At 38.0% G+C, this 16,991-nt stretch overlaps 1 protein-coding gene and 1 long non-coding RNA gene across 8 annotated transcripts in view; one reads left to right on the top strand and one right to left on the bottom strand.

Moving 5' to 3' along the window:
• Window positions 1-16,991, bottom strand: part of LOC119870828 (cornifin-B-like) — a 174,898-nt gene that overhangs the window by 47,807 nt on the left and 110,100 nt on the right. For 3 of the 5 annotated variants that reach the window (XR_005354080.1, XM_038527016.1, XM_038527017.1), the window contains one exon: window positions 5,172-5,524. The exons of 1 other annotated variant lie outside the window; for it this stretch is intronic. Coding sequence is in view for 3 of the 4 variants with exons in the window: in XM_038527016.1 (XP_038382944.1) it covers window positions 5,332-5,524 (193 nt within the window). In the remaining variant the exon portion in view is untranslated. Of the gene's footprint in view, window positions 1-2,965; window positions 3,043-5,171; window positions 5,525-16,991 lie in introns of those variants that run through there. One more of the 5 variants, XM_038527018.1, reaches the window with a different exon arrangement.
• Window positions 1-16,991, top strand: part of LOC119875975 — a 151,065-nt gene that overhangs the window by 85,249 nt on the left and 48,825 nt on the right. For 2 of the 3 annotated variants that reach the window (XR_005354090.1, XR_005354093.1), the window contains exon 7: window positions 7,627-7,778. This is a non-coding gene — a long non-coding RNA (uncharacterized LOC119875975). Of the gene's footprint in view, window positions 1-7,626; window positions 7,779-10,433; window positions 12,123-16,991 lie in introns of those variants that run through there. The other variant, XR_005354092.1, reaches the window with a different exon arrangement.

The raw sequence follows: 16,991 nt of genomic DNA, 5'->3' as shown, positions 1-16,991 counted from the left end.
CCATCGGAGCTGCCCCCTATTGGTGATTCTGAGAATACCTCAGTCATTAAAAAAAAAACTTTCCTGGGATGCCTGGATGGTTGAGCATCTGCCTTCAGCTCAGGGCATGATCCTGGAATCTGGATGGAGTCCCACATCAGGTTTCTTGTGGGGAGCCTGCTTCTCCCTCTGCCTCTGCCTCTCTCTCTCTGTATCTCTCTCTCTTTCTCTGTGTGTGTCTCTCATGAATAGGTAAGAAATCTTAAAAAGCAAAACAAAACAAAACAAAAAAACAACTTTCCTGCCTAAATCAGCCAGTTTCTTTTGTTAGTGGCTATGAAGAACAATTGTCGATGTTTTGCAAGTTTGATGACAGGTGGGGGATGCACGCATTGCTCAGAGTGACTTGTTTTATGTATTCTTTGACTTTTATGAAATCATTTATTCAGATGCTTTATATTAAGAACTAAAGGAAATCGAGAAGCAACCATCCCTAGCTTTGCATTACTACCAAAAGCAAATAAATAAAACAGCAATATAGAAGCACATGTGCACACACATGCCAACTTTTGTCTTTGTTTTTACCTGCCAAAGGGAGTAAGTTGGAAATAATTCTTTTCTTAACCAGCATATTTGTCAGGGTGTGTATTGTAAACAGCGGGGGCCTGAAGTGATTTTGTCAACCAGTTTTCCAACAGTGAAAACATAACTTTCGTTCACAACAACCTCTGGGCAAGGGAAACAGAAAAGAGGTGGAAAATGACTTCTTGAACAAGGAAAACTTGCTGAGCCTCACCCAGGGCAGATACGCTACCCTGTCATCGTAAGCTTTATTGTTTCCCCTGTAACACCACGGGCAGGCAGTGGAGACACAGAGTCAGACACAAGAACATATAGCACATAAAGTGAATAATTGAACCTCCAAGAATTAAAAGCCAAAAATAGACACAGATATGAAAAGAAAAGGCCTGACATGCACTATAAAGGACTCTCAAAGAAATAGTGTGATAAAAGTTGACCTCCAAAACTATAAAAAAATAAAATGCTCTGATTTGTAATGCTGCCATCTCCTTGCTATAAATGCCACCATGGCCAATGTCAACCTACAAATGGGATTTCCCCAAACCCAAAGTTGGGAAGAGGCGTCCAATAGCATATTGTATGACATTTCCAACATACAGATCTGAACAAAATTCACATACACAGATGAAGATAACCTGAGATCATAGACAATAGTAAAATGTAGTGAATTAATTGATATATTTTGAGTATTATTTGTCTTAATATAATTTATTTAATTATACCTTTATATAATTTAAAATTTAATAATTGGTCTCAGAATTCTTGAAAATTTTAACAACTGCCTTCACAAGCATATGTGAGCTGGCTTGGCACACAACTGTAATAAATCGCATGCAATTAGCTAATGCTAGGGTTCTCTCCCTTGTTCATTAGGATTGAGATTCTGTCCATTTGTAGCAGAGGTTTAAAAACTTACTTTGCTAGGTAATCCTTAACAATCAAATCAACTTGATAGTTACGATCTTCTAGCCTCTGAAAAATGCTTATAGGAACAACCATGATGTTACATACTACTGCTACTAATCTAAGTTTCCCCAATCATTATTATTTACCTTATATATAACTATAGAATGCCCCACAATGATGTCATCAAAGGTGGATATTGTATTACTTCCCAAGGTATTTTCGCCATGCAGAAAAGAAAGTAATCAGTAGCTTATAGTCATTTTCATAAGCACTCAAACTAATGCAATTTTCAGCCTGAGAATAATGCAGGGGGAATAAAGGGAAGCCTTTGATGTTCAACTCCATCCAAATACATTATGTTTGTCTGTGTATATGTGCATGCATTTGTGTGTCTGTATATGTATGTGTACATGTATGTATATATAAATTATGTTAAGATTTCAGCATTTTTCAAGCAAAAAAGTCAATGGAGACTGTTATATTACTCAGTGTTATTTTTCAAAACTGCATGTCTATTTTTTAAGATCGTATAGTTTACTTGTTATAGCTTTGTCTACACTGACAATTTGGCTCACCTGATTATTTGCTCTTGAGTATTTCAATTTCCCAATATGAAAAATGATTTAAAAAAACAAAGCTCAGGCATTTAACATCTTGTGGAGGCCAAAAAAAAAATCATGAAATGTTTCAAGAATCTTCATCTGTGATACACAGAGTGAACACCAGATAGGAGAGCCTAATGTGTATTAAAAGACTGAAATTAAGAATGTTTGGCCACTTGCCAGTTAGGCAAAACCAGCCTCAGGAAAATTTACATAGCATTTCAATTCTTGAAGTTGCCAGAGCATTGGTTATGGTGCTTGAATTTCTCCTTTTTTCCACTTTACATGTTTAATTTCATGCATTAATTGCACTGAAAGTTCTCAGAGTAATAACACTGGCCTTGTGTTTTTTTGGTTTTTTGGTTTTTTTGTCATTCCTAGATTGCAAAGCCAGAGCTTCCTAAAAACAATTCCTCCTCTCATGAGGCCACACATGTGTTTCGCCCCTGACATTTCAGTGATGCAAGGACACTGTGATAAATCAACTTCTCATGTAATTACAGAACCTAAATGTGTAACATCCATCAACCAACTGTTTCTGTTTTCTCTCCGTATGCTCTTTGTGGCCCCTTCCTCTTAGGAATTAAAACAGGCAGGCCAGATTTGTACATTTTTCATAGTGCTTCCAGTTTTTCTTAAGGTACACGGCTTCATTCCACACCTGCTCTGGGTTCTCCCTTGTGCCTCTTTCTTGCCCCTGTTGGCCTCACCCTTCCAACTTTATCTGACAAGGCACTCCAGCCCTTAAAAGGAGAAATTTAATTATAATTGAACCCTCATTTGATTGCGTTGTTAATATGAAATTTAAAGGAAATACAAAGACCATTTTAAGAAAAAAATGGAGTCTTTAAAAATAAATAAATTATAAGCTTAATTGACTCAAACTAACTCACTACCTTATGCAATCAGGACACGCTTCCTGTCACTCTGCAAGTCTTTTTCTATGGACTCCTCACCCTTCTGCTTGGATTCTCTGAGTAGCAAAAGAATAACATAATTTAGGTTGATCTAAAGGTCATTTGGAGAGTCTCCAGATGTCCAGTTAACTAAACTACAAGAATAAAGGGTTTGGGGCTCCCACTTAAATTTCATTTTCTGTACTGTGACTAACTTGTAGCTGTGGATGTGTGAATTTCTTGATGAGTTTCCTTGGCCTCATCCCCAGTATAGTGAACCCCTAGACAGCTCATCTGTGCTTTGTTCTCACCCAGCATGCTCTTTGTTTGGAGTTGGTGGTGATGGATGCGTGTGGCATAAAAAAAACCCTACGAAATCATTCAAACAGAAGGAACAGGAGAGGATTAGAGGAAACCAGCTGGCTAGAATGAAATTGGCAGGGTTCAGCCAATGAAAGTCAACTTGCCAAGATTTAGTCTTCTGTTAGGTCATCTGTTTCCTCCTAACTAAACAACTCTTGGATATTTATAGACATAAATGAATTTTTATTCTCCTCAATAGCCAATAACTTGTCATTTCTGGTATTTGAATGTCAGTCATGGGGAAAAACAAGGACTTGTATACAGAACACTCAAGCATAGTCGCCTTCAAGTGGAAAACAAGGAACAGATATATTATTTTTCTACACTGAATGCCAAACCAAAACAGAATTTGTGGAGACTTTATACAGTTGGCAGACATTATACATACTGCTGGACAGCTGCACATTATTTATAAGACTTTCCAAAGTTTAAGTATTTTTTAATATGTACATTTCCAGCCCTCTAACTTCAGGCTTCCAAATTACCTGAAGAGTCTATAATCACTTTAGGTGACAAGGTGTTTCCTCACCTTTTTTCAACCCAGGTCTGAATCTCAGGAAAAAAGACCTATTGCTCAAAGTTCAATTCATACTTCACCTGCTGAGGCAGTTAGCTTGTCTATTGTTTACTTGTTTAATTTTGCTATAGTACATATCTCAAAACCTCATTTTTGTATGATTTTCTTAGGAAAATCCATCATTATTTGATTGCATTTTTTTCTGATTTTGTGTGTGTGTGTGTGTGTGTGTGTGTGTGTGTGTGTGTCAAGGACAAAAAAGTCAAGGGGACTCAGTTTACTGTCACCTAGAACAAAATTTTGACATATCTGGAGAGGTTGAGAAAATATTATGGGGAGTGTGTGTGTGCACGCTCATGTACATGCAATGTAATGATGAATTTATATACAGGAAGAGACATATATAAAAGTACATGTGAGTTTACATCAAACTTTTGACTTATGAAAATTTAATTGCCATATTTTCATCTACTGTTAGTGACTTAAAAGGTCTATGATCTTTAGCAATTTGTATTTTGCTGAATATGAATTTAAGTCACATGGGTTACAAGTTTGTGATAGACAGAAATAACCATATCAGTGGTTGTATCTAACTACTTAAACTTACTTATCAGTGAGACCTTTGTGTTTTGTCATATTATGGGGTGCAGAGTAACTTTTGGCAAAAATTACTTTCAATTTTCCTTTAATTAAAAGTACTATTATGTGAAAAATAAAGAAGTCTATAAAAGCTGAAAGGTTACTAATGTACAGTATGAAAATGTGAATGGAAAACATGATTTGAGGGGAAAACATGCTTCAGATATAGCTAATAGCTTGTAAAAATATTACCTGATGAGATATTTAGGACACTGGTACTATAAAAAGTCGTGATTATATCTTCCTTGAAGTTCTAGAGCAGGAGTTACATACTATAATGTCCCTAGGGCCCAGGGAGGTAATATCGATGAGCTGAGGAACTAGTAAAAGAGCTATTCTGAGAGGTGTGGAGCTGTCAATGACTTGTGAACACATGCCATGACTAAAAAGGGCAACAGGCATTCAAATACAATCATCACAGGAAATAGAGGCTAGCACTTGCTGATCTTCCATTTTTCAGAAATACCAGAAATTTAGATTTATTTATTTATTTATTTTTAAATTTTTATTTATTTATGATAGTCACACACAGAGAGAGAGAGAGAGAGGCAGAGACATAGGCAGAGGGAGAAGCAGGCTCCATGCACCGGGAGCCCGACGTGGGATTCAATCCCAGGTCTTCAGGATCATGCCCTGGGCCAAAGGCAGGTGCCAAACCGCTTCGCCACCCAGGGATCCCAGAAATTCAGATTTATATGTGAAATTTCCCACTTTATAAATTATCAACTCAATAAAAAAAAAACAAAAACAACCAAAAAAGATACTCTGCAGGCCAAAAAAGAAAAAGATAAAAACAAAAACACAATCCACAGAAACTATCTACTTTTCAACTTCTGGCTTTAGGTCCTCACAAACACATGTATATTTGCTCAGAAAAAAGGTGATAGTGTTGTTTACCAATATCTGAATCATAAAGAGATGTGCCATTAAAGGAAGTCTTCAGATTCCCTGTTGTTGAAACACCGTCCTCAAAGTTTCTTCTAGAATTTCCAGAATGTCCTCCATGAAAGAGTTGGCCAGTGATAGTCATTTGCACAAAGCTTAGAAGGCAAAAGGGAACAAGATGCCATTATTTTCTGGAAGCAGTTCTGTCTAGCCATGGGAGACATGATTCATGGGGACTTCTCGGTAAGCCCTTGACAACCACCCTTTTTGCTGCCTTACACTGAAATGCTGGTAGCAATTTTCCAGAATTTCTTGAAAAATGCACAGCTTCCTGGGGCTTCCTTGAAAAACCACAGGATTCATTGCTTACAGCTGAGGGGATCAATAGGCACTCTGCCCCCATGTGCTCCCTAAGTTTTAAGGTTGTTTAAGCCTTTCATCCCTTATACTTCATAAGACTCTTTTCATAACTGCAATATACATAGTGGCTTCCAACAAAACCATGACTGATATACATAGTATTTGAATGAATAGAGAAAATGGTTTTCTTAGATGAGTTATAGAATCATAGAGCTGCACAGCTACAAAGAATGTGGTTACTGAAATTGATTTAATTGATTATTAAATAAGATCAGAAAACCATTTTCCTTCATGGATATTTAATCCATTGTTTGCTCAGATATAGTCCATGTATTCAGTGACATATTTTTATCTGCCTGAACGGATGGTTGAGGTAGGTAGGTGCAGAATGAAGAGAAGGTGGGTAGGAAATAAAAGATTATTCCAAACTACTGTACATCTCTTTATAAGTGGAACAAACCTCCATTGAGACTACTTGCTTTTATCACTTTTTTCAGTTTTGGTTTTGGTTGACATGAGTCAAAATAAAGTGCCAAATATGGATTAAATTAATTCTATTTGATTGCTTAAAAGAAAATCTATATTGTTTATGTACTGCTAAAATCTCCATGCTAAACAACTTTCAACTGTGCTTTCCCTTTACACACACATGCACACAGCACACACATACGGCTATTCAATCTTAATCCCAATTTATTCCTGCAGTAACTTAACTTCAGACCTTTTTGTTATTGTTTTTAAAAGTGATTTATTTACTTGACAAATATTTAATGAACACTTACTATGCACCACATCCTCTTCTGGACACTCAGGATGCAGGAATAAAACAGATAGATTTACATTCTTGCAGGGGAAAATAGATAATAAACAGATGCATAAATAAATATGTAGTAAGAGCACCCAGGTGGCTCAGTTGGTTAGACATCTGCCTTCAGCTGGGGTCATGATCCAAGCATCCTCTAATCAAGTCCTGTGTAGGGCTTCCTGTTCAGTGGGGAGTCTGCTTCTCCCTCTCCCTCTACCCTTCACCCCTTCTCGTACTGTCTCTCTCACAAATAAATTAAAAAATATTTCTAAAAAGTAAATTTTTAAGTATATAATAAGCGCTGTAAGGTGTTCAAGAGGTATCTGGAGGTGTGTGGAAGGCTGGATATTTTAGCAGAACCTAAGTAAAGTGATTGACTAGTGTAAAGAGCAGGGAAGAACAAGTAGACAAATGTGGCTGTTTGGTAGAAGGGGAGGCTCAAGAGGAAGCAGAACCCAAAATCCTATAAGCCATCATCAGGACATGAGCTTTTATTCTGAAGAAAGGGTAAGTCATGGAAGGGTTCCATGCAGAGGGGTGATAGGACCTAATTTTCAATTGTAATACGACCACTCTGGGAAGCTATGTGGAAATTTGAATGGGAGGTCAAGAATAGAAATTTATGAAATTAAAACTGAAATTGTCTGCCTTGCAGGTGTCAGGATACTAATGCTCTCAGTATCTTTATCTGTGAAATATGAAGGTTACTAATACTTATATCCCAAGTATGCTGAGAGAATTAGATGAGTTAAGTAACATATACAGGGTATTTAGAACCTGTCTAGGTAGGTGTCAGCCAGCAAGGGTAGTGGTTGTAGTGGTAACAACCAAAGTAATGGTAGAAGAGACACTCTAATCCCCTGACAGATAGTAAGCCCCAGGAACAATTCAATCTTTGTCTTTCCAGCGTTTTTCCTATACACATGCAGGCTATCATACACATAGTATTTTGCTGATTTGATATTCTTTCAGAAATGGGACTTACACACTTTTCCCCCCTCTAAATCCTTTATGTTTTTACTCAGCAATATTTATGGACATTCTATTCTATTAAGTAGTCCCCTCACATATTTGTGGTTTTGCTTTCCACAGTTTTAGTTACCCATAGTCAACCATGGTCTTGAAGTAGATGATCTTCCTTCTGACAGACCTAAGAAGATCAGTTGTAGCCTAACATTGTCCATGTCATTCACCTCACTTCTCCCCACTTCACCTCATCACACAAGCATCATCACAAGCAGAAGGTGAGTACAGTATGAGAAGATACTTAGATCACATTTGCATAACTTTTCTTACAGTATTGCTATAATTTTTTTTAATTTATTTGAGAAAGAGAAAGTGTGTGAGCACTACTGGTAGGAAGAGGCAGAGAGAGAGAGAGAGAGAGAGAAGGAGAATCTCAAGCAGACTCTCTGCTGAGCTGAGTCTCATGACCCTGAGATCATGACCTGAGCTGAAATCGAGTCAGACACTTAACCAACTGAATCACCCAGGTGTTCCATTTTATTATCAGTTATTATTGTTAACCTCTTATTATGCCCAATTTATAAATTAAACTTTGTCATAGGTATGTATGTACTAGGAAAAGAATATAATATATAGAGTTCAGTTCTATCCATGGTTTATGCATCCACTGGATCTCAGGACATACCCCTGTAGATAAGGGGGGATTATCATATATCAGAGCAAGTAGATCTAAATAAAGTGTTTAGTTTGCACAGTATTCCATACTGTAGATGCACTGCAATTTAACATTTCTTATTCCTGTTTGAGGTTTTCTGTTTTTCTTGCCGCGACATACACTGCTGTGATCATTTCATGTCATCATGTATCATTTGTGCCCAAGTTGCTATGGGATAAATTCCTAGAGGTGGGACTGATGGCTTGATGGTTACATGCATTTTATGTCTGAATTGCCACTAGCAAATTACATTTTAAATAGGTAGTTTTGGTTTACAATCCTACCAATGATATGTCTATTCACACAATCATAGCAATCACATTATTTTTTAAATTTTGATAGTCTAAGGTCAAAAATTCATCTCTTTTCAATTTGCATGAGTATAAACAATAGAAATATTTGGCATATTTTCTTACTTTTATTGGTTCATGCTTTTTCTTTTTTGACTAGATTATACTGTTGTGCTTTTATTTTTTCTATTTTTTGTTTCTTTCCATTACTGCCTAGAAAGGAATCTTTTTTAAAAAAAGATTTTATTTGTTTGTTTATTTATTTATTTATTTATTTATTTATTATTTAATTCTTGTGAGTTGGAAGAGGGACAGAGGTTATCTCAAACAGATTCTGCACTTAGAGCACAGAGTCCAAAACCAGACTCCATCTCACAACCCCGAGATCACGACCTGAGCCAGAATCATGTGTCAGACACTTAAGCAAATGAGCCACCCAGGTGCCCCAAAGAGGTCTTTTGATGTGAATAATATTGTTTCTTATATTGCCCACATTTCCTTCTCACATGTGATTTGTTTTTAACCTCCACTGTGGTGATAATTAAGGTGACTGTCTATGGCATAATATATTTCTAAAATATTTTTTTAGTCAAATCTACCAATAGTTTCTCTTTCAACTTCTTGATTTTTTTATGCTGCTTCAAAAAGCCTTATGCTCAGTTTAAGCAATATTCTAATATTTTGTAATCCTGAAATATTTCTGTGTGGGCCAATGATGAATCTGGAATGTATTTTAGCCTTGATAGTGCAGAGACAACTATTTCAGTGAAAAAATACTCAAATATTAAGAAAGAATTCTTTTCAAAAGTAAAAATGTGCTCTATTTCCTGCTCTGGGTAGAAAATCCTCTGTGTGATTGTCCACACTTTTCTTTTCCTCTCCGTGCCTACTTTAGAGGACATGGGCTTTATATATTAGTGTCTAGGTGGAAGGAGCCTGGATCCCTGAGCCAAAACTAGAAGGAGGCTCCGGATCCACACTGAGCTCTCAGATCAAGAAACAGATCTTTGTGGGTTAAGCCCTGTGCTATGGGGGCTTTTTGTTACTAGAGTACAAACATACCTATTCTGACTAATGCAGGCATCAAACGTAAGTAATCATACTCTGGTGTGGGTTAAAATTGCTACAAGATTTCTGAGAAATAGAAAACCACAGACTATAATAGTGAAAAGTAATTATTTCATGAAAGAGTAGAGATTTAAAAGGTAGAGAATGATGAGTACATATAAGATTGCAGGGCCCAGGGCAGCCCGGGTGGCTCAGCAGTTTAGTGCCTCCTACGGCCCAGGGCGAGATCCTGGGCTCCTGGGATAGAGTCTTACATAGGGCTGCCTGCATGGAGCCTGCTTCTCCCTCTGCCTGTGTCTCCGCCTCTCTCTCTCTGTGTCTCTCATGAATCAATAAATAAAATCTGAAAAAAAAAAAAAAAAAAAAAAAAGATTGCAGGGCCCATGTGAGCACCATGGGCAACAAGGTATAAAAATCACAGGAAGCGTATTAGAGAAGTAGGAGGAAGTGGGAAGGCTAAATAAGTAGATCCAGACTATTCATTAATATGAAAAAGCTAAGTCAAAACAGAGATAGCTAAATCAGGAGAGCTATTCCATAGGCATTTTCTGGAAGGTACTTCTTTCCCTGTCTTGAGGATGCTTCTCCTTTTCCTAATGATTTATCTTGGGCGTTGTTTTCTGTGTACAATGCTTCGATATCAACTGTGAGAGTAGTAGCCCAGGCTGTCCCTCTGTTGATTGCTGTCCCTCTGGCCTCAGGGGAACCACTTGTCACATCATAGTGACTATGATGTCTACTACTACAGAGGAGAAAAAATTCTTAGCTGTTGCAAAACAGTTTCTAGTGATTTAAGGATCTAGCAGTCTGCCAACTCACTGTTATAACGAGCTGTGGGGCTTTTCCCTTGGATTTTGCAGGACGTGCCCTTGAATTATTTATAACAGAGCAGCCACCTGCTTGCAACAATTTTCCATTTTGCCTTGTGCTTAACTGGCCTTGTCAACTGGTATTACAGGTACAGTGGCACTCTGCACTTCACCCTTCAACCTCCTATTAGAACATACTGACTGTGAGCTGCCACACACCTTAAAAGTTCCTTTCCACTATATCCGTGGCTTTTGTCTAAATAGATAGTCTTTCTTATATGCTTCATTATGAAGAGCTGTGCTGGTTCAACTGTTCAACCAGGTGCTGTCAACTCTGGTGCTACTCTTTTCCTGAAAGATGGAAATTTATGAATATATATGCTTGTGTTGACAAAAAGCTATTTGAGTGGTGGGAAGGGGAAACCAACCCACCTACATTCAAAAGCACAGCTCTGCGCTGGCAAACAAGCAATGTCTTCACTTTTTTCTTCCTCCACTTTAACAAAAAGAAACATTACATGTTTGAGTAGACAACAAGAGGTACCATTAGGATTCAGAAAATTGAAAATCTAGACTGCAATAAAAAAAGACAGTCACAGGGGAATTTGTAATGGTTTCCCTACATTTTAGTAGAATACTTCCGTTTTTTATTCACCCTGCAAACAACAGCAAAGAACAAAAGCTGTGATTTATATTTATGGACAGGTATACATGCACCCCTGACCTCCTGCTGCCTCCCTCACCCTCTGTACCAGAAACAATTTATGGAGGCTGGTCTAAATAAACATTAAGGAGGCAAGGCCACAAACTGACAGCCAGGAAAATCAATGGTCTCCAGAAACCAGCAAGTAGGATCAATAAAAGAGATTAGGCATCACAAGCTAGGGTAAGGCAGTTACAGGTAAATGTGGCTTGCTCTTCATCTGACAAGGTTCTCAGCAACAGGATAAAAACTCATATAAACAGAAGCACGCAGTGGGTAGCCAATGGAGGCTCCTCCTGAGTTGTGGAGACTGATAGATGACCCCAGAATGAAAGGAATTTATACAGAGGCCAGTGGGAATTTTCAATTGCTCTTCCAGCATCATCTCACATACCTGGGCAGTCGCCCTTGGGAAGCTGTGCAGATATATCTTTTGAAAATCTCTCTGCTTTTGCTTCTCACTAGTTAGCGTTCTTTGGATTTATTTATTACTCCTCCTTGACATAGGCCAGCACATCTTTGCCCTCCCCAACCTCCTGCACACACACACACACACATGCACACACATACACACTCATTCACCATTACTTTTATTAACCGAATTACTTATACTCACATGCACAGCGAGCAGGCAGGGGAACTGTTAGGGTTCAAACGTAAACATATATATATATGTATATATATATACAGTCTCCAAAGAAAAGTCATCCACTCATAACTTAAAACATTGGACTGTTAACTTGCAAGCTTGATTTAACAACAGCAAAATAAAAGACAATCACATTGTTGAGCTTGTAAGTTAATATCCAAAGCTTAAGGAAAGAAGGAAGGATAATTACGTTCTTGAAAAAGAGGAACTCTGATAAAGGATGGACCAAGGCAAAATAGCTATTGCCTATTTATAGAACTAGCCAGTTAAAACTTGAAAATTCAAATCTGGGATCCCTGGGTGGCGCAGTGGTTTGGCGCCTGCCTTTGGCCCAGGGTGTGATCCTGGAGACCCGGGATCGAATCCCACGTCGGGCTCCCGGTGCATGGAGCCTGCTTCTCCCTCTGCCTATGTCTCTGCATCTCTCTCTCTCTGTGTGACTATCGTAAATAAATTAAAAAAAAAAAAATTCAAATCTTAGCTTCATAGGAATGGTTACATTAAAAAAATAGTGCTTTACTTTGCCTCAGGAATTCCATTTTTGAAGTGGAGATAAGCCTTCTGTCTGACAAGAATATGATAAAACGAGATGAAGAGGAGGACAGTAAAAAGAGGAAGTTTAGTTTTTAGGAACACTAAAATATGATTAGGAATTTAAGTGAGCTTTAATTGAGGGACAGGAGAGATGTGAGTCTCTCAGTTGTAGCAGATTGGGAAAAATATCACATCATTCTGATATACCTTCCGTACCTCAAGTCTGGGCTTACCTGGCGACTTGCTTTGACAAATGTGATGTGCTGGAAATTGTCACTGGTATGAGTTCTGAGCCTAGGTTTCAAGAAGCCTTAAATCTTATTATCTTGGGCAGCCTGGGTGGCTCAGCGGATTAGTGCTGCCTTCAGCCCAGGGTGTGGTCCTGGAGACCTGGGATCGAGTCCCACGTCAGGCTCCCTGCACGGAGCATGCTTCTCCCTCGGCCTGTGTCTGCCTCTCTTTCTCTCTCTTTCTCTCATGAATACATAAATAAAATCTTTTAAAAAAATCTTATTATCTTGATGCTCCTGATGAACCCACTATAAACAAACTTAAGTTTTAGTCTTCAAGATAACAAAGTAAATGTCTCTTACAAAATAGTAACTTTTACTTGGCTTTCAGAACTTTTCTTGTATCAGCTGTTTCTCAAAAATAATCACCATAAAATTATCCTTATGCCAAAGAGGATTATTCGTGGTGAGAAATTCTGCTCCCCTTCATTCCATACCTCAAATGAAAGATGAATACCATGCCAGAACATAGAGATACCTGGAATTCCCTGCTACAAAAAGATTCAAGTCTCTTGTTCTTTGTACTTGGTATGCTTGGTGAGGTCATACAAAGATTCTGCTGAACCCTTTTCTGCTTATATTCTCTCAGGCCAAATCATTTCCCAACACAGAACCATGCCAGTCTTCTCTAACCTGAGGTCAGACTCAGAGTGAAATATCAGATACAGATTGCCAAATACTTTGATTTACTCCAAACTCTGATTTTCAGTTTCTTTGTGAGCTATGTATATATAGCCTGGACAAATATGAACATTATTATACAGCCATGCCCTTGGAGTTTAAAGAAATTTATGCTGGCCATGAAGGAGATCAGTCATCATTCTAGAAGGCATTGGCATGTCTTTTCACTTTGTATTGAGCTTGGTTTTCATGTCAAGCCAATTTTTTTATGGAAGATCACAACCCATTTTGGCCTATGATAAAATCATTATTGAGGAAATCATTATGTGAATCTTTCTGGAATGATACTGACTATTTTGTTCCAACTGCTCCTCTCTCATTCCCAATTGGAATTAAATAAAGGTATATTTGGCATAAAGATGATTGTATTCATAACGCAACAAAGAAAGCACAACACAGTAAATCACTTCCAACATCTCCCATTTACTTGCTTATGCAAGCTTAGACAAGTCACTTAGCTTCTCACCCTCTTTCCTTGGATTACAAATATAGTGTCTGTCTTACATTCTTCATAAGGTAGTTGTGAAGTTCAAAATAAAGAGACAGCATAAAAGAAGCTTTACATCAAATGTAAATGGTTATAGCATGTAAAATATAAGTAATGCAGTATTTATGAATCTAGTCACTTAACAAACAGCAGATAATCACTACGCCAGAAGCAAAGATAACTACGGTAGGGCTCTTGTAAATGTGGGCTCATATTCTAAATTCAGAAACAAATGAATAAGCAAAAACTGTTTGGGAAAAGTAGAAATGAAGATTACCCACCGAAATACATCGCAATACAAGCATCCATTCAAAAACTGGAAAGAACTCAAATACAAAAGCTAACCTTACACATAAAGGAGCTAGAGAAAAAACAGCAAATAGATCCTACACCCAAGAGAAGAAGGGAGTTAATAAAGATTCAAGCAGAACTCAACGAAATCGAGACCAGAAGAACTGTGGAACAGATCAACAGAACCAGGAGTTGGTTCTTTGAAAGAATTAATAAGATAGATAAACCATTAGCCAGCCTTATTAAAAAGAAGAGAGAGAAGACTCAAATTAATAAAATCATGAATGAGAAAGGAGAGATCACTACCAACACCAAGGAAATACAAACGATTTTAAAAACATATTATGAACAGCTATACGCCAATAAATTAGGCAATCTAGGAGAAATGGACGCATTCCTGGAAAGCCACAAACTACCAAAACTGGAACAGGAAGAAATAGAAAACCTGAACAGGCCAATAACCAGGGAGGAAATTGAAGCAGTCATCAAAAACCTCCCAAGACACAAGAGTCCAGGGCCAGATGGCTTCCCAGGAGAATTTTATCAAACGTTTAAAGAAGAAATCATACCTATTCTCCTAAAGCTGTTTGGAAAGATAGAAAGAGATGGAGTACTTCCAAATTCATTCTATGAAGCCAGCATCACCTTAATTCCAAAGCCAGACAAAGACCCCGCCAAAAAGGAGAATTACAGACCAATATCCCTGATGAACATGGATGCAAAAATTCTCAACAAGATACTGGCCAATAGGATCCAACAGTACATTAAGAAAATTATTCACCCTGACCAAGTAGGATTTATCCCAGGGACACAAGGCTGGTTCAACACCCGTAAAACAATCAATGTGATTCATCATATCAGCAAGAGAAAAACCAAGAACCATATGATCCTCTCATTGGATGCAGAGAAAGCATTTGACAAAATACAGCATCCATTCCTGATCAAAACTCTTCAGAGTGTAGGGATAGAGGGAACATTCCTCGACATCTTAAAAGCCATCTATGAAAAGCCCACAGCAAATATCATTCTCAATGGGGAAGCACTGGGAGCCTTTCCCCTAAGATCAGGAACAAGACAGGGATGTCCACTCTCACCACTGCTGTTCAACATAGTACTGGAAGTCCTAGCCTCAGCAATCAGACAACAAAAAGACATTAAAGGCATTCAAATTGGCAAAGAAGAAGTCAAACTCTCCCTCTTCGCCGATGACATGATACTCTACATAGAAAACCCAAAAGTCTCCACCCCAAGATTGCTAGAACTCATACAGCAATTCGGTAGCGTGGCAGGATACAAAATCAATGCCCAGAAGTCAGTGGCATTTCTATACACTAACAATGAGACTGAAGAAAGAGAAATTAAGGAGTCAATCCCATTTACAATTGCACCCAAAAGCATAAGATACCTAGGAATAAACCTAACCAAAGATGTAAAGGATCTATACCCTCAAAACTATAGAACACTTCTGAAAGAAATTGAGGAAGACACAAAGAGATGGAAAAATATTCCATGCTCATGGATTGGCAGAATTAATATTGTGAAAATGTCAATGTTACCCAGGGCAATATACAAGTTTAATGCAATCCCTATCAAAATACCATGGACTTTCTTCAGAGAGTTAGAACAAATTATTTTAAGATTTGTGTGGAATCAGAAAAGACCCCGAATAGCCAGGGGAATTTTAAAAAAGAAAACCATATCTGGGGGCATCACAATGCCAGATTTCAGGTTGTACTACAAAGCTGTGGTCATCAAGACAGTGTGGTACTGGCATAAAAACAGACACATAGATCAGTGGAACAGAATAGAGAATCCAGAAGTGGACCCTGAACTTTATGGGCAACTAATATTCGATAAAGGAGGAAAGACTATCCATTGGAAGAAAGACAGTCTCTTCAATAAATGGTGCTGGGAAAATTGGACATCCACATGCAGAAGAATGAAACTAGACCACTCTCTTTCACCATACACAAAGATAAACTCAAAATGGATGAAAGATCTAAATGTGAGACAAGATTCCATCAAAATCCTAGAGAAGAACACAGGCAACACCCTTTTTGAACTCGGCCATAGTGACTTCTTGCAAGATACATCCACGAAGGCAAAAGAAACAAAAGCAAAAATGAACTATTGGGACTTCATCAAGATAAGAAGCTTTTGCACAGCAAAGGATACAGTCAACAAAACTCAAAGACAACCTACAGAATGGGAGAAGATATTTGCAAATGACGTATCAGATAAAGGGCTAGTTTCCAAGATCTATAAAGAACTTATTAAACTCAACAGCAAAGAAACAAACAATCCAATCATGAAATGGGCAAAAGACATGAACAGAAATCTCACAGAGGAAGACATAGACATGGCCAACATGCATATGAGAAAATGCTCTGCATCACTTGCCATCAGGGAAATACAAATCAAAACTACAATGAGATACCACCTCACACCAGTGAGAATGGGGCAAATTAACAAGGCAGGAAACAACAAATGTTGGAGAGGATGTGGAGAAAAGGGAACCCTCTTACACTGTTGGTGGGAATGTGAACTGGTGCAGCCACTCTGGAAAACTGTGTGGAGGTTCCTCAAAGAGTTAAAAATAGACCTGCCCTACGACCCAGCAATTGCACTATTGGGGATTTACCCCAAAGATACAAATGCAATGAAACGTCGGGACACCTGCACCCCGATGTTTATAGCAGCAATGGCCACGATAGCCAAACTGTGGAAGGAGCCTCGGTGTCCAACGAAAGATGAATGGATAAAGAAGATGTGGTTTATGTATACAATGGAATATTACTCAGCTATTAGAAATGACAAATACCCACCATTTGCTTCAACGTGGATGGAACTGGAGGGTTATATGCTGAGTGAAGTAAGTCAGTCGGAGAAGGACAAACATTATATGTTCTCATTCATTTGGGGAATATAAATAATAGTGAAAGGGAATATAAGGGAAGGGAGAAGAAATGTGTGG

This window comes from Canis lupus, chromosome 1 (assembly GCF_011100685.1).
Source record: "Canis lupus familiaris isolate Mischka breed German Shepherd chromosome 1, alternate assembly UU_Cfam_GSD_1.0, whole genome shotgun sequence".
Taxonomy (NCBI): Eukaryota; Metazoa; Chordata; class Mammalia; order Carnivora; family Canidae; genus Canis; species Canis lupus.
This window is presented reverse-complemented; position numbering and strand designations above follow the sequence as displayed.